Genomic DNA, 18,604 nt, shown 5'->3' on the forward strand with positions numbered 1-18,604 from the left:
CAGGGGCAGGGGCAGGGGCAGGGGCAGGGGCAGGGGCAGGGGCAGGGGCAGGGGCAGGGGCAGGGGCAGGGGCAGGGGCAGGGGCAGGGGCAGGGGCAGGGACAGAGCCAGCACTCGAGCCAAGGGAACCTGGGCTGCACCTCGTCTAATCGCTGGCTCTACTCTTTTTCTAGGTGGCCCGTCCGCTGCTGAGCCCTCTGCGTGCGCGGGGAGCCAATCTGTACCTCGCCGGCTGCCACTGACCATGACCATGACCCTTCACACCAAAGCCTCGGGAATGGCCTTGCTGCACCAGATCCAAGGGAACGAGCTGGAACCCCTCAACCGCCCGCAGCTCAAGATGCCCATGGAGCGGGCCCTGGGCGAGGTGTACATGGACAACAGCAAACCCACTGTGTTCAACTACCCGGAGGGCGCCGCCTACGAGTTCAACGCCGCCGCCGCTGCCGCCGCCGCCTCGGCGCCTGTCTATGGCCAGTCGAGCATCGCCTACGGCCCCGGGTCCGAGGCGGCCGCCTTCGGTGCCAACAGCCTGGGGGGTTTTCCCCAGCTCAACAGCGTGTCGCCCAGCCCGCTGATGCTGTTGCACCCGCCGCCGCAGCTGTCGCCTTTCCTGCATCCGCACGGCCAGCAGGTGCCCTACTACCTGGAGAACGAGCCCAGCGCCTACGCCGTGCGCGACACCGGCCCTCCCGCCTTCTACAGGTACCCGCGCCACGTCAGGGTGGCCTCTGTGTCCGGTCCGGGGAGGGAGCGCACGAGGGGGGACATCTTGGGCTGCGGATCGCCCCCTCCCACCCCTCGGGGAAGTCAGGAAGGATTCTTTGCGGAGCCTGCCTTCTCTCTATTGGCAGCCTTAAAACAACAATAACAACAACACAACAACAATGTTCTCCGCCCAGAGCTGTCTTGTGGAAGAGGCAGATCCAAAAGGCCCCGTGTTCTCTAACTACACAAGCATTGGAAAATAGTCCAAAGAAGTTATTTATGGGGAGGGCAACCCAAAGCTTGTAAACCCCCAGGTCTAGGTGGTTTGTGCCACTAGCACGGAACCCTTTTATTACTTAAAGCTGGAGGTGTTTGGGACCAGTGGAGCTCAGAGGAGATTATTAGTCTTTTTTTTTTTTAATTGTTTCATTGTGTCAGGTTCAATGTTCTTTCTACTAGAGTTTTGGATTGGACTGGAAACACGCAAGGTATACAGGAGAAGATACGGTTTCAGGCAGAGGTGCCTGTGCATCTCTTTCCTCTCTTTCCCATTTCGGGGTTCTGGATTCAGTTCCAGTTGCTCTGAAATGCTGGTATGGGAGCTGAATGGGTCTCAACAAGTTTGAATTTCTGGTTGAGTTCGAGTTCGAGCAGATTGTTGGCGTATGACTTCTGACAGCTGAGGATTTATAGATGTCCCATGTGTTTACAACATACCACATTGAAACACCAGCACAGTAATTCCCCTACAGCTAAGTTTCATGCCTGGCCCAGCAGGCAGCGAATGCTCTGGTGTGGCACACGGGTTAGTTACATTCTGCCCCCACTACACCCACCCCCGGCACGGTGCAAGAAGCCAGGGTAGTCCAGGACACAGGGGAATCCAGGACACAGACTCTTCGTGACCTAAGTGACAATTGTTTTGTGTCCTCAGTTTTTTGATCCCCCCCCCCATTTCCTCTCATTTCTGCTTCTTTTCTCTAAGGTCCTGCAGAAGTCTTAAGTGGATAGGTTTGAAAAACACCTGTTAGAGTTTCCCAGGGGACAGTAATACACAGGCCAGGTACAGAATCTTTGGGTGGTCACAAGCTGCTGAATCAAAACTAGCCCACTGTAGGCTGGATTTGGCCACGGGCTCAGTGTTCTCTTTCCAGATGTATTTATAATATAAGAAATAAGACTGAAGTGCAGGTTGGCCCCAGAAGACACTGAAGGATGAAACTATGGTGTCTCTCAGCTCACCTTTACCCCTCCCAGGAAACTAAATATCTGACAGCAAAGTGGGTACGGGCCCAGATTTCACATTTAAGATCAACAGTGAACGAAACTTAAAAAAATTTTTTTTTGGGGGGGAGGTTCAAATTAAATCTCATTTGCTTTAATTCAGGGTTAAGATGGCAGAGGCAAATAATTTATTCTCTTGATACCAGCGCCTCCTCCCACCCCCTGCAAACTGGAGGAACAAAATATAGCGATTAAGGCTAATTCATACTTTAAAATTTTCTTGCTGTTAAGGATGGTATTGGTAGAATGTGAATTCCGTAACCTTATGATGGAGTTCCCAAAGTATTTTCTTTTCCATTTAATTTTCAGTTCTTCTTCTTCTTTTTTTTTTTTTTGCAAATTAATGCCAGTGCATTTCAATGGGGACTAATGAGGCTGCTCCTTGGCGGGTTATTTACTGCCTTGCTAATAATTACAAAGTGAACACGGGAAAATAAAAAGAGTTCACATTTTATTCAATACCGCTTAGCATCTCCAGGACAAAGAATCTCACCAGAATATACCCTATGGCAAACTTTTACTCCAAATGATATTCAGCTACTACTGTCCCCCCGGCCCCCCAAAAACCAACAACAAAAAGGGGTCCTTTAAAACAAAATACACACAGGTGGAAATATGGGTAGAAATTTAGCTTTAGAATAATTTTCTTATTTGGCTTCTTACTCAAGACGAAAGGGAAGTATCTATGCCAGTGTTTCAAATGGATGTTCTATGGTAATTTTTTCCACTTTCTTTTTCTCGTTTTCTTTTTTTGACTAACCCTGGATTTAAAAAAAGAAAAAGCAAATAATTGAACAGGCTCTTAAAACAACAACAACAACAACAACAAAAACAAAACAACCTAACAACTTTACTCTTCCTAAGTACTTCTCAATAGTTTGGGGGCTGAAAACTGTGTTTTTAAAAATTGCTTCTCACGATCCAGTAAATGGTGAAGTCACTTTACCAAGTCTAAGTTTAAAAAAAAAAATAGAACAAACCCTAAAGAATCATGTCTTAGAGTTTTCAGTCAGGGCAGGTTCAAACTTTCAGAGTCTACGGGTGCTAGATTGGGGAAACATTGTTTTACTGTGGGTCCAGGTCAAAGAAGTTTGGAAGATACAGGCCTAAAATATATTTAGGAGAAAAATAAAACTTTTAGGTAAGTTGCCGTAGTTTCACTTATATAAACAAAAAGGCTAATTTGTCCATCTTCCTTTTCATTTTTTTCCATATATGTTGCCTTGATGTCTGTGGGCCAGTAAGACTAAGACTTATTATTTCTGATGGTGGAATGGGGCTGCTTTGTGGATTCCTCCCCCCAGAACACATCCCAGTGTGCCACAGGGATGGTCAGGGAATTTGGGTGAAGCTTGATTTACTCGGCATCTACACGCTGTGGCTACATTTTTCATTAGCCACAATATGCAGCCGTATTTAGGTGTGAGGAGATGTAGCAGGTGACATAGCTCGGGGCATGTAATTAAGTGAGAAACATTGTCACGCAGACATGATCTGTTCATGATCAGCAAGCTGTGGTTTTGTAGGTTGTGTCTTCCCGAGAATTTCATAGAAGTCATTTTACCGAGAATTCTTTAGGTTTCAAGACAACTTTGAGGATTTTTAAAGAAAGTTAAAGGTGAAACACATATGTTCACCTTGGGTTGTTTTTTTTTTTTTAAATCAACATAAGTGTTTAATGCTGCCTGAATATTTTAAATTTAGTCAACATGTCTAGGTGCTACGTTTCAAATCAAACCAAAGAAACAAGCCTTCCACATCAGCCAATCCCCTGACAATTTGGATCCTGATGTCTGTATAGCCTGGAGAACACTGTCTGCGGGGATCACGGAAGACTTCCTTTCAGCTTCGGGGAAGTCTCGGGAGAGAGTTGAGGGACTGATGTTCAGGTTTCCTGTGATTGCCTCCATGCTCTTGAATGATCTGGACACCCCCTTTCTTTTGGTCCTTACATGTTTTAATCATTTAAATTGCTGCTGACTGCCTGCCATGTCAAATTGGTCTAAGAATAATGCAAGGAGCCACCCATTGCTCGGGAGGGAGCGTACAGTTGGATGTGAATGTCGTCACGTCCTCACTATGTCCCTTTTCTTTTGTCTCAATGTGGCTTGGACCGCCATAGAGAGAGCTCTCAGGGGTAATTGTCACTTACTCCAACCTTATGTCATGCTCTGTTGACCTGGGTCCCAATCCCAGTTAGTTTTTACTTTTTAATCAGCATATCAGCATATATATATATGTGTGTGTGTGTGTGTGTGTGTGTGTGTGTGTCTATATATCTCTATATCTATATCTATATATTCATAAAGTCGTGAAGTTCATAATTTGAGATAATTTGGGTTGAGCACTTTTGGTTTCTTATACTTTAAAACATAAAAGGCAGGGGCAGTGGACAACAGGGAGAATGGTGAGAACGGTGAGCAGCATCAGCCTTCCAAGGATGGCAAGAACGTAGGGCTTTCCACATGAGACTGCATGTAAAGGCAGTATGTAAGTTACACAAATATTACATGCTTTTAAATTACCCACAACTGTCTGTACATTTGTTTTTTTTCCTGTAAGCCAAATCTACTAGTCATCGTAAAGAGCCTGTGTGTTAGAACATCCAATGTCCAACTGATCATGTGAAAAGTTTTACATGAGGAATTTCTCGGATTTGAATCATGTTTTTATCAACTCCATATTACACACAATATGAACCCTCTTATATCTTCCTTGTGATGCCAGTGTTCCTTTTAGCATAAGTTTAGAAAGTTCAGATTGAGAGAGCAGTGAATGGAGTGTTCCCCCCCACTCCCACCCCCAGGAGACCGTGAACGGGGAGAAAGACATAAACTTTTCTTTGGAATGTTGAGTCTCTGTTCACTTATTCAGGAAAGGAAGATAAAGAATAGCTACTTTTGTTTAAAATCAAAATGCATACTCCCAGAGAGATTGTAGATAAATTCAAAAGTACTGCTGTTTACCGACCAGAGTGAAAGCATCTGAGGTTTCACCAAGAGGAGGTGGTGGCTCATCAAAGTTACTAACGAGTCTTATTTTATGGGTCCAGCTCTTGCAGTGAATTGATGGATAGTTTTGTTTTTCAAAGAGCTCCCTCTTCATCCTGCCATTTTATTCCCGAGTGTTCAACTGGGGACTAAGGGAGACACATTTATGATACGCTTGATCTCAGGGTAGGCGGACAAATAGTTGCTAAGTTGTGTGCCTGAAGAATATTATTAGGAATTCTAGAAATAGACTGTCCTTAATCAATAGTGTTCAAAGTGATGCATGCTTATCTATATTTGATTAAAATGTGACAATTAGAAACGTATGTGCTCGGTTCCCAACTGACAGAATTTTACTTAGTTTTATGAAGCAATTTTAAGTGAGTTGGTGTAAACAATAAGGTTGCTGTGACCATTTATAAGTGATGTGGGTAAGTGTGGTGGCAATCTGTCCTGAGAGTGTGGAAGACGGTGGTGATGATGGTGATGATGGTGATGGTGGTGATAATACTGACTGTGGTAGATGAAGCCAATGCCGATAATGATAGTTACAATGATACTTACAATACACTAGGCCCTGTCTGGGTATGATGTTCTTCTGGATACAATGTAGCATCAGCATGTTTATTTTATACAGACATCAAAGTTTTCTAAAACATTTGATTTATTTTATTTGCCTATGATTTAAGAGTCAGAAAATTCCAGTGATATTATCAATCAAATTAATATATTATAATTCTACTAAACAGGTGTGACTTCTATGTGGAAATGTCAAACTTACTCAAACCACAAACAAATACAGGGTTCCCATTTTTTTTTTACCGTTTTTAGAGGGATACACGTTATTTTGAGTTTGTTCCCAAACTTTCCTCCCCTGGACTCAGTATGGTCATATGGGCATTCTCCCCCACGCCCCTGTAATTATCTACTTTTTGGAGTAGAAACTGCGGAAGTTCACTTGGCGCTAGTCAAGTTTGTCAGATAATGTTCAGGAATAGACATGTTAATGCGAGCCCTTAAGATTCTCAGATTTATTGTCAATCTGGAGAGTGGAGAGGGGCTCTGGAGTTCTCTCCTCTCCTTTGGAAGACACATAGCTGTCCACCCTTGGCTTTCTCTTTGTGGCCATTCTAGTCCTCTCTTCAGCCTTCATTCATCCTCTGATTCCCGAATGCCAGTACGGTTAGGGGTCTCACCAGTGGACTGGGGGTATCCTGCACTGTTCAGCAGACACCTTAGTTGATATTCTTTGCTTCTCTTACAGTTTTTCAAAAAAACTTTTTCTAAGACCACAAAAGCAAAAGGCAATTATTACCGATTAGTTTCTTGCAACTAATAGTCTCAATTATTAGCTTAAAAGCAGCTGTCTGTGCACTGCCTACTTCTTTACCCCATGATTTTTTTTAAATTCCAATTCTTTCTCACATTTTCTTGTTTCCTTTGTTCTATCTTCAAATAAATAAGTAAACACTTTATACTCCTTTAGAAAACTCTTTCTGCTTCTTCCCTATCGAATTTCCTTTTCATTTCTTTTCTGTTTTGGTTCCATCTGTTTATGCTCCGATTTCTCCATCTCCTACCTTTCCTGGCTTCTTTCTTTATAGATCTGGTTCATCTGTTATTTTAACAACATTTGGAACAGGCCTTGAGACTCCTGTCTACCATAGGAAATCCGATAGTGTGAGGCTATGCCTTCGTAACTCAGGAGGCCATTAACTAAATAGGGAGTGCCAAAGAGGATCCCCCGCCCGGGGTTTATGGATAGAAACTTGAACGAAAAATAAGGAAGGAATTTCCACTTAGCAGAATGTCTTGGATAGTTCCTTTATCCCTCCATTTGGCTCCCCTGTTCTGATCTGAGCAGAACATGGAGGCCATATTTCATAGTAAAATATACTTTTGCATTTCCAGCCAGTCATATGATGGCACTGCCTATAACAGCTGGGGAATCTTACTGACCGACGTTTCAAATTCAGTTTTCTTTCCCCTTTGGCTGGGGCACTGCATACGGCATAGAGATGACTAAACTGCAGTCAGGGCCATTGCTCTGTGGAATTCTAGAACCATGTGAATTTGTGCACGGCATTTATGCTAATTTCCTACACCTTCAACAAAACAACACTCATTTTGAAAACAGTTTGAGTGTACCTATGATTCATTTTACTTATGTCATGAAGGTATTTAAATGGTGCTTTGCAGAGGCTGTAAAACATCCTTAATGCTTTGTTGTCAGGAATATAATTGATTTTAATGATCTTTTATGGAGACGAATTTTTGTTTTGCGGGGTAGACTTTAGAGTATTTCTGCCAGGATATTTCCAACAGTGTGGAGTAGGAGGATGCATTTCCTAATTTGATGACAAGACACAAGGTAGTTACATTCAGAAGGTGTTTTCTTCAGTTACCGGAAAGGGATGGGCGGGCCTTGGGAAGCTTCTTTGGGTTCTAGCAAGTGGGATCATTGAGCACTGAATGCTCTAAACAGACACCACACGTCATTTATGTCCGTTTCCCTCTAACCTCATCGAGGCTGTGGAGATGAGTGTGTTGAGCGGCTGTTGGGAGGATGTGGCTGCTGGTGGTTGGAAAGCCTAAGCTGCAGTGCCTGCTGGGAAAGGCCATGCAGTAAGGGCTTTTGTGATGTCTTTGGAGGAACATGGAAAGTCCGTGGATCTCTCCCTCCCTGGAGGATGAGTATATCAAGAAGGATCCAGAGGGCAATCCATGCATAGTCAGCCTATTCCACACACAGTCAGCCCTCATCATCTGTCATGGATTGAGTACTTAAAAACTCACTCACTCACTGAAATTGATCCAAAGCCCCCAAAGTCAATAGAGCCAAGGTTTTCCTGCTGTTTTGCTGACGTGTGCGGAGTGACAAAAACTCGAAGTCATCTGATAAATATTTTCTTTTCTAAGGTTGAACATGACATACTTTCTCCTTGCTTCATGCTATAAATATGTCCTTTTGGGGGCCTATTGGTGGCAGAGTGTTGGCATTTTAATCTGTTTTGTTTGTGATTTTTACTGTGTGTGATGCCCCTAGGCACAGTGCTGAAGTGCTAGCTAGTGTTCCTCAGTGCAAAAGGCTGCCAGAGATGAGCTGTGTTTAGTTACAGGCTACAATCTGGTTGAGTGAGTTCAGTGTTAACGAGTGGAGAGTTTTCAGTAAATGGAGCGCCTTGAACAGAAACGCACATAAAGTAAGGTGTTGTACTGATTGGTTGGTAAACTGTGACCATCGTCTCCCAGGGACCCATCCTGTTTTCCTCTCCGGGAGCAAGGAGTTAGTATCCATTCACTACGCACTCACAGTAACTTCATAGAAAGTAACTACCTGGAATAATTAAGGGCATGATGAAAACACGTGTTTGAGAGCCAGGCAGCCCATGTCTCTCATCTGCCTTGACTCTTGTCTCGCTGGGATCTTTGGCAAGTCACTTAATTGTGTACCAAGGTATATTCACGTGTAAGATGCCAATCAGAATAGGAACTACATATTCCAGATCTTGTGAGGATTAAGTGAATTTGTAGATACCTAGTGCTCAGGACATGAACTTGTAACATGTCAATGGTTTTGTACCAGCCTTTGGTTTATTTATCCCCCTTCTTCTCCTACTCTTTCTCTTCCCCAGATCCTGCTTTTCTTTCTTTCTTTTATCTTTTCAACAAGCTTTTACTATATAACCAAGGCTGTCTTTGAGTTCATGGACCCCCTGAATTCTGGAACCACCAACCCTAGCAGCCTTTGTTCCTTCTTTAAAAGGAAGTTGAGTGCTATCCACCAAGGATGAAGAGAGGGGCTCTTGTTCTGCATCCAGAGTGTTTGCCCTTCTGATTAATTTGCTTACAAGGAACCAACTTTAATACTCTATTGTGATGAGGAGTTACAGTTTTCCAACCAGAAGGAAGCAGGAAGCTAGTATTTCTTGAAATGCTTAGGATATGCCAGGTACTACCCTGGCAAAGAACAAAACAAGTGGCAACCTCCAAATAAGTGAGAGTCATTCAGTCGATAAGGATGAGGGCAAGGCATTAATTCTGGTGCAGTGAAGCAATCTTAGCAACGGAGGGGTGAGGCTGAGGCTGAGCCGAACCAGTTGTGGGAGAAGCTGTCACATGCAAGGCAGGGAGGACAGACTTCTGTTATTTGGGACAAAGGGACAAATGTAAGCAAGCATCCAGGGAGGATGGTTGCAGAACCATCGACATTATTAAGAACTTATTCAGGCCTGGGCCTTACCTCAGACGTTCTAACCATTGCTCTGAGGGCTAAAGCTGGATAGGTAATTAAAGAAAACAAGAAGCTGCTCTTTAGGGCTTTTCTGCTGGGTAGTTCACTGCTTTGAAGTTTCCTTGTATGTCTCTGTGACTGCCCCCAACCACTTTCTGGTCATTTCGTATGCACGGACTTTCTAGAACAGTTTTACATATGGAGACATGGAGGTGGTAGAATGGTCCCTGGTGGCCTCCAAGGTTCTGTTTCATTTGAAACTCTGAACTGAACTCTTGACTGACTCCCCAGTGGTCTACACCCTCATCAGGTGTAGATGCCCAAGGCAGGGTCAAGAGGGCACAGAGGACAAAAATGACTGTGCAGTCCTTTTTATTTTTTCCCCTTTGCAGAATGAAATGGAAGTGGGAAATTGCAGTTGATGTAGACACAGAGAAGAACGGGAAGATGTGGACTTTTGCCATAGGATATGGGATGAAATTAGGCCGCTGATACAAGCCCACACGGATGTTAATTATCTTGCACGATCTGAATTTTGCTCCGTGCTTAGATAGGTTAAGGTGTTGTAGAGTCTTGTATCTCCCACCAGTAGAGTTCTTTTTCATTTAGGCCTTTCAGAGAGGTACTGAACCATCAAGCCATCACTGGCAGATAGAACTGCTAGAACAGCAGTTCTTAACCTGAGGGTTGGGACTCCTTTGGAGATGAATGACCCTTTCATAGGGGTCGAATATCATATATCATGCATACCAGATGTTTGCATTTCGATTCATAATGGTAGCAAAATTACAGTTATGAAATCTCAACAAAGTAAATTTTATAGGTGGGGGTCACCCTAACACGAGGGTCTCAGCATTAAGAAGGTTGAGAACCGCTGTTCTAGGGCTTGTAACCAAATTCATATTGGTACAAGTAGTTGGCTGCATAGCAAAATCTAGTTGCACATCTGGAAAATTCCTGATTTCAAAGCCTCGAACAAGCTTTTTATTGTTGTTTTATTTTTTTAAATAAAGAGAAATCACTTCTTTGTAATGAACTCACAGATAAAATGATCACACAGCTAGGTTAATAGATTACGGTTGTTTCTCAAGCAGCCACTTTGACAGTCCTAAACTCTGCTCATGTCCGTGAACTTCTGCACAGTGGGCTGGTCCGCTCTGGAGCCACGGAGCTCCGTTTAGGGTTTTACGCTTTCACTACCAATGACATTTTTATGTACTTGTCTGCAGCAGAGGAAAAAAATTCTGACTCAGTTAAGACTAGAAAAACAATGAGCTTCATACCCCCTTCACAAGCCCTTCTACCTACATTCCACCCCGCCTTGGTACCTGATATTGTCCCTTCTCAGTCTCCCTCCACAATGTTGTAACGTACCCACACTTACAAGTCTTTAATCCACGGGAAGACTCGCCTTTGTCCTTCTGTCATGAAGTATTTGAACAGTTAGCAATGCGCTTGGAATGTATGATATGCTTGGTGTCTCTCCCCCTTCTAATTTTGATTTTGTTTTAAATGACTTATTTGTCAAAAGGGAAGGGACGCTAAGGGCCTGGATCTTGGCACTTGAGCCCTGCACTCTGTCTGCTAAGGTTTCTGTCTGTATTGCTCAGTCCTCAAGCTCCCCTCTCAGCCTTGACGTCAGGAAGCAAGACTTTGTAATCTTAGAAATATGCATGCACGCATCTCCTTCGGTGTCTTCCCTAATGTCCACATTTCTTTTTCACTATGCAGTATTTCTTTGAAATGTTTTAAAAATTCATTTTTCAGAAATTCATGTCATGTATTTGATCATATTTACCTTACACCAAGTCCTCTCAGATCCGCCGACCACTGATAACCCCTCCCAACTTCACATTCTTGTTTTTCTTAAATAGCCCTCTAGCCCCAATTTGTACTCCCCATATACTCATGGGTGTGGATCCATCCATAGGAATGTGGTTGACCTACCTACCAGGAGCTGTGTCCTTAAAGAAAACCAATTCTTTCCCTCCTGGGACCCACCAGCTGTTACTAGCTAGAGGCAGGGACTTGGGAGTCCCTTCCTCCTCCTTCCTGCAACGTTGACTGTCTTGGTCCCATGCAGTTCTTATATCGGTAATCATCCCTGCTATGGGCTCATCAGCACAATAGTCCGGTCATATCCTGAAGATACGTTTTGATCTGCTTAGCCCAGATCTCTAGTTCCTAAAATCTTTCTGTCACCTCTTCTATGATGTCACCGAGCCTCAGAGAGAAGGATCCATTTGTGGCTGATCACTCCATGGACATAGATTTTCTGTAATTTGGTGTTGTTTCTGTTCTAAGTATTATCTACTGCACAAAGAAATGTCTCTGATGACGTCAAAGAACAGCTGACCTATGGGGAGGGAGATGGGAATGTAGAGGGCAGTTTGTCACTATGTCCATTTGGCAGAAGGATAGTAGCAGGTTCACCCCTAGGGCCAATGCTCCCTGACCATGGGTCCTTGGCCTGTAAAGGTCCAGGCATGTTTGTCCTTTTGTGGAGTAGGCCTTAGATACACTCAGACAGCAGTTGGTTATCTTTGTAACATTTGTGCCACTATTACACCTGTGGACATATCCTGCTATTTGGTTGTTATTGTACTTCAGGGGACTCATGGTGGATAATGACTATATTTCTTGGTTTTCTGGATCTAGACCTCAGATATTAAGGGGTTGTTACCTGCTTTCCAGACTAGGACTCCTCGGTTATTGTTTCTGGTGCTTAGGAAATGGGATTGATGAACTCAAACTAGCTCCCCCCTACCCAATTTATCAAATCCAACCTTCTAAGAAGGCTGTGTTTGATAAGAAATGGCTATCGAATTCATCCAGGGCCCCGGGGACTTACAGAAAATCTAGTCTTTTGAGATTTTCTATTGACCAACTGTGATTGACGTAAGGATGGTACCAGTCACTTTATTGTACCTTTAAACACAGACATGACAGTTTGTCTCTGACGTCTCTTGTGTCACCATCTGCTTTCTTCGTACACGGCTGGTCCTCCTTTATTGCTGTTGGGGATTCTGTTCTCTCCACTTCAGATTTGACTGAATGACCTTTTAGCTTGCTGCCAGAATACCTAATTCTAGGCTGGCCTATCTGCTCTGCGCCTTCCCTGGCCTAGTGGCTTCTGGTGCTTTCTCAGTGGTCATGGACTGCATTCAAACTCTTGTCTTTACATTCTAGTCAGTCTCCTGCATCCACTCCAAGAAGTTCTTGTCCAGAACCATGCACTCCCTGCCTCTTCTTTGCTAGGACCGTGCCACTGGGAAGTCAAGGCTCAGATCAAATGCTGCCTGTATCTAGTGTGTTTTATACTATCTGTTGTATGCATTTTGGCCTTTTTGTTATGGTAACCATGGGATTTCTTTTTGGCTGTAAAGAGATTGGCTGCTTCTATCTGTTCAATAGTTTACATTATAGATAGAAGTAATTTCATAGATTTTGTTAATTAACTCACCAATTATTCCATTCAACAAGCTCCACTGGATTTTGCTCAAGTCCTGGATCCCGTGGCAGGGACAGAGATCTGACACATTGCCTCAAGGGGTTGATAGTCAGCAAGACAAATAAGAGTCTATGAAGAAATGACAATGGACCATGAATTGTGTTCAGGAAGAAACCACTAGAGGCACTATGGAGAACATTTGTCAATGTAGCCAGTCTTAGTTGACTGAGACAGAGGTCACAGAGGGTTTGACTGAGCAAAGGATGCTGACCTGGGAGTTTTGAAGAATGAGATGCAGCCACATGCAGGAGCTGGGCAGGGATGGGAGCAGATGCTGAGCTTGGTTTGCTCGGGCAGTGTATCCTTGCTATCCCATACTGTGGAAATGCAAATACTCAGAGAACCAAATTGTTGTCCTAAAAAATATAAGGTAACTTATTAAGAATCGAAGAGATAAATAAAAATACTAACAGCGTGTGTGCTTGGGGAGCTTTGACACAGTGTAGTAGGCACCTGGTTGCTAACTTTACAAGGATGTTCTTGTATAGATCTTATGCCAGCCCTAATAGCCAGTGCTATTATTGTACTCATGTATGGATAAAGAAACTGAACTTGAGAGGGGAGGTCAAAGGTCACAGGGACAGAGTCTGCCAGCTCAAACTCTAGAAAATGAAGCTAAAACCTTAAACAAGCAGAACTCTTCGTGGAAAAAGTGACAGTATACCTCCTGCCATGGATCAAGTCACTGGCCAGTTGGTCTGTTGGATTATGGCAATTCTTTATATGTTTCAGTTGTGACAAAGCTTTAATCTTTGACTATGTCCTGGGGCTGCTGCTTTCTGTTTTATGGGAAATGGCTATTTTTATAATGCTTATTAAATGTGTGTTTAAACAATTCCCCATTAAGTAGGGGCATGTTTTCTCTCCTAATATCAGAAAGAGCTATTAAATGTTATCCTATCAGCGTTTGCTGATAGAGACCTTATTAATTTCTTTGCATGTGAACTCAATCTTAGAATCTAAAATTGGGTTGGAATTACAGTGTTCATTTGGTCCAACCCTCTGTCCATGTTTATAGGTTTATAGAATCATAAAACTACAGTGTTTTTAATCTAGAGAAGAGCCTAGACATGCTGTACTTTTTTTTTCTTTTCTTTTGGAGAGCTCAGACTACAGATTCTCAGCATTTTAACCTAACAAGAGACTTTAGACATGATTTCTCTCTAAGCTTTCTGAAGTCGGGAGAGGCAAAATGACTTTTCTCCAGGTTCTCTAGCTGGGAGAACAGAGTCAGGGCTGGGCTGAATGACTCCTGTCCACACCATCACGCTTTCAATACACAGAAGCATAGTCAATTTCTATTCACCCAGGGGACACCATGTTCAGCTAATTGTTGTAGTTCAGGCATTTACAGCAGAAGCTCAACAGCAACAAAGTGGAATGAGGGAATGCTTGATTCTTGTTGCTAAGAAATTAACATGACGGCTAAGGTCAGTGCTCTGGCTGCACCTGTCCAGACTGTCCATCTGTTTAATTGACACGTGGTCCATGTGGAAAACACTAACCTCCATTTGGAGGTCAGTTTTTCTCTCCATAGTGGAGACTCGTCTTCTCTGCTTAACTTTAAACTATCTTCTCTTGGTCCAAATTACTGTATCTTATTTACTTTTGATTGAATATTCCCTTTCTTGTTTTTCTTATCTTTTTTTTTTTGTTTCCAAAGCTTAATGTTAGGGATTACCTTGCCAGATTTCTCTAGAGCCTCATCCTGACTCTCTTTAGATTTCAAAAGCAGTTGGATGTGATTTTTAGCTCTGCTCTAACTGATGCAAAAATAAAACCTGCATCAGTTCATTTTAGTAATGGTGAAACCAAAGAAAGCCAAGTTATCTCTGTTGAAAAATCACGTGTCTTCTCGGAGACTAATTGCTAAGCCCAGCACTGATTCTGTACTGTTTACTATGAAAAAATTTCCCCTCTGTGGTTGAATATTGCCCCAGAAAATGAAATGTAAGTTTAATAAGAGCAACAATAGCTGGAGACACATGTTAGGTTTATAATTAATGTTCCTGATAAATGTTTAACACATTTATTATGGCTGGTGGCTTATAATGACACAACAAAATGACAGCTTGTTCTGTAGAAATTTATATTTACCAAGATAGGCTCTAGAATTAAGGAAGCCAGCAACATTTTTTCCCTGCTTTCGTATTTTTAACAAGTTAAGGAATTATTAGAACTGTCAGTTAAAGTGTTTGAAAGGGCTTCGGCAATCATTGGCTATTTTGTAACACTCGAAGGGGAGCAATAGGAGTTAAATATGTTCTGATTATCATTTACGTCCTCTCTGTGTAAAAGCAAGATTACTTGAAGGAGGAGGACATTATATGGATTTCTAAAGGCTGACTTTCATGTTTCCTTTTCCTTTTGTGAACAATTGTAGATCAACAGGTGTTTTCTCTTGTTTTGAAAAACTTACTATCTTTCCAGTAATGTGACTTCCACTGGGGGAGCAATCCTATTCCTGAGATATTCTGAGAGGTGCTTGCCCAACACCCTGCAGTCTAAGGGTCCCTTGGACACAAGTGATACTATGTGTAAGAATGTCAGGTCAGTGACAAGTTATAAGTCAGTCCTTCATAGAAGATGAATATTTTAATCTTGACGTCAAAGCCCCCCCCCCATACTGCTTCCTTCCTCCTCTCCTCTTCTCTCCTCTCCTCTCTCCCTTCTTCTGAAAAGGTCTCACTTATGTAGCCCAGGTTAGCTTTGAACTAGGACCTTGAACTCCTGGTTCTCATGCCTCTACCTTGCCATTGTTGGGATTACAGGCAGTTGTCACCACATTTATTTTATGCAGTGCTGAGGATCAAACCTCTTGTATGCTAGCCAGAACTCTAGCAGTTGAACTACACCTCCAGCTGCTAGGCTAAAGCTTCCTTTCCAGTAGGTTCTACCAAAGGATGGTATAAGCAGGTAGACAGAAAGCGAGAAAGGAAAATGAAACCCAAGTGTCCCATGGAATTTCACTAGTGAAAACAATTCTTTTTGGTGACTGTGGTGGTTTTAATGAAAAAAAAAAATATCCCCAAAGATTCAGGTACTTAAACACTTGGTTTCCAGATGGTAGCACTATCTGGGGAGGTGGTTCAGCAGCCTCGTTAGTGCAAATATGTCACTGGCAGATGGCAGGTTTTGAGGGTTCACAGCCATTCTCTGCCTCTGCACTGTGTTGTGGTTGATGATGATGTCTCCTGGCTTGTCACTCCAGCAGCCATTCCTGATGCTTGTAGTGATGTCTCCCTGTCACAACGGGCTCTTAAACCTCTGAAACCATAGATGAAAATAAACTGTTTCTTTCATGGATTGTTTTGACCGTGGTGTGGTGTGGTGTGGTGTGGTGTGGTGTGGTGTGGTGTGGTGTGGTGGTGGTGGTGGTGGTGGTGTGTGTGTGTGTGTGTGTTCACAACAGTAAAGTGGTTCATACAGTAACTTAACCTAGGTAGACCACAGAGTACAGCACTCTGCCTCCCAGATAAGTACAGTAAACAGGTGAACATTAATTTAATGTCACAAATCACTGGTCCAGGTTTATGCTCATCAAAGTGGGATTTGGTCGGAAAAAATATTGAGTAAGCGTGTGATCATTAACATTTTCTACTGTTGAGAGCTCAAGTATGTAACTGTAGCAGGATCCACCCATCTTTAGTGCCTTCCTTAAAGCTGTCATACTCCAGATCAAATGCAAGTTGTAATTTCAGATCAGTAACAAGGAACTTGTAAACTATGCCTCATGTGACAGTTTACAGAAAAATTATTTGTTTTTTTAATCTGACATTCAAATCTGACCATTGCCTTGCCTTTTATTTATGACCCTATGGAGGTAATCTGACAACCTTTCTTGAATGGCCTATTTGTTGCATTTGGGCTTTGAAACCTGGTGTGTGTGTGTGTGTGTGTTTGCGCGTGCACGAGCGTGCATGTACATCTTTTGTATTAGACAGTACTTTCTAGTCCCCTTCTACCTGGGTCTAGGGGGACATGTTTCAAGGCATATTGATATAGAATTTCCCACTCACTTTTGCCTTTATTGATTATGAGAGTGAACTCAGACCCAGATCAGGCATGGGCTTTACTGCTCTTCAGATAATGATAAATCTTGATGATTATATATTTCGATAGTTATAAAGGTAAGTGAAGTATAAGGAAAATATTACAATGTTTGATTAACAAAATCAAGGGACAGGGATTGGTAAAGAGGCCTTTCTTGTAACTGTGAATGTCACTGAGCACTATAGAAACATTTCTTTCAGTTGTCACAGAGTGATTCTCTCATTTTATGCCACATGATTAGATTCCATTAGATAGTATCTCAGGAAGCAAATCTCTGATATTTCTACCCTAAATAAGAAATGCTTATGAGAAAGGAGCACACATCCCTCTCCATGAGGCCCTGATGAGCCTGGTGCTCCCGGCTTCCACCTGTCTGTCTGGTTTGTAGCACTCTGAATTGGTTGGCCTATGGCATGAGGTCAGATGTGGCTTGAGTGGGGGCTTGCCCCCCCATACACAGTGGGGGTTGGTAGGCAAATCATGGTCACAGTCAAAAGTAACCATCGCTGGGGTGCAGACCCAGTCACTATCCTTGTGTGGCTTTCTATGGTCGGTTCTCTGAAATCTGTTGTGATAAAAATCACGGAGAGAAGGAACTCTGAGATAGCTCCTTTGACTCTGCTCTGATGCAAGGATGGTAAAGGGTTCCCAGAAACACATTCCAAGACGTTTCGGGGAAATAATGTTGGCACAAGGCTGGAGGTATGCCACCGTGGTTTCCAGGTGCTCAGAAAACATGTAGCCTCTGCTCCTAGCAGCCAAGCCCAGTGGCTCACAGGTGAATAATTGGCCCCAACTCTGAGCTGCATTTGAAGAAAACACTGGAATTGTAGAAGATAGTAAAATCCAAGGAAAATACGGGGACGGAGAAGAAATCCAAGATCTCCCATTGTGCTTGTCTCTCGGCTTTGTAACATTTTAAAGCTTACAGAACTAACTTATTGGACAACCAGAGAATTTCTGACTTAATAAAAGGTTTGTAATGCTTGTCATGTGTAAGAGAAAGAAGGGCACACACTGTTGATTCTCCTCTGAGCATGGCTGAACAGAAGACGTGGAAGGGAACCTATGCTCTAACACTAGGAAACTTCATGTTGCTTCTGATACCACTGTGTGGACAAACCCATCAGAAGATGCTGCCTAGAAATATGGCGTTTGTTTTTGACACAGAGACTGGTTAGGCTGCGACCATCTGCTGGGGGTGATCAGCAACATGGATGTTCCCAAAGTCCTAGGCTAGCTTTATCTGCTGCTGTTCCTCAGGCTCAAAAAACGAGTTCCCTGTTTCATTAAGTTTCTTGGCTTCCTGGGCACTCCACAGGGTCCTTCCTCTTACCTGTTGGAGAGTAATTGAAGGCTCTGTCAGCAGGGTGATTTATAGTGACCAACAGAGCCCATTTGTCATGCCCCCACGTCACCCCACTTGACATTGCCAAGTCTCCAGATAGCTTCAGTGGGTGGCTTACTCAGTGTGTTCACTCACACAGTGCATTCAGCACGTATTGATTGACTAGGTACTGTATGCTAGGCACTGTTATAGGCTCTATAAAGAGAAATGCTAAAGAAAACCAGAAGGATGAACTGAAGAAACAAAGAAAAAGAAGGAAAGGTTTTTGTAGGATTGAAATAGTCTTAGCTTCCTGGACTCTATCTATCAACAATGACTAAGGGTGGAGATTTGAAGAAAAGAAGACTTAGGGTAGCAAACCCACAAAAAGTGTAACTTAGGGACCATGGCTCTGTTTAACTCATCAAGACTGGCTGGGAAGAGGCCTGATACACACACATTGTTGTAGAGAAAAATATGGATCATGTATGGCACAG

The 18,604-nt window shown here is 43.0% G+C and overlaps 1 protein-coding gene across 1 annotated transcript in view; it reads left to right on the plus strand.

The window, feature by feature from the left end:
• The window catches only part of Esr1 (estrogen receptor 1), a 352,705-nt gene that overhangs the window by 102,527 nt on the left and 231,574 nt on the right, over positions 1–18,604 (plus strand). The window contains exon 2 of the mRNA XM_028764359.1: positions 174–705. Within this exon, the coding sequence (XP_028620192.1) occupies positions 245–705 (461 nt within the window). The 5' untranslated portion in view covers positions 174–244. The remainder of the gene's footprint in view (positions 1–173; positions 706–18,604) is intronic.

Source organism: Grammomys surdaster, unplaced genomic scaffold, assembly GCF_004785775.1.
Source record: "Grammomys surdaster isolate TR1022 unplaced genomic scaffold, NIH_TR_1.0 143, whole genome shotgun sequence".
Lineage (NCBI taxonomy): Eukaryota > Metazoa > Chordata > Mammalia > Rodentia > Muridae > Grammomys > Grammomys surdaster.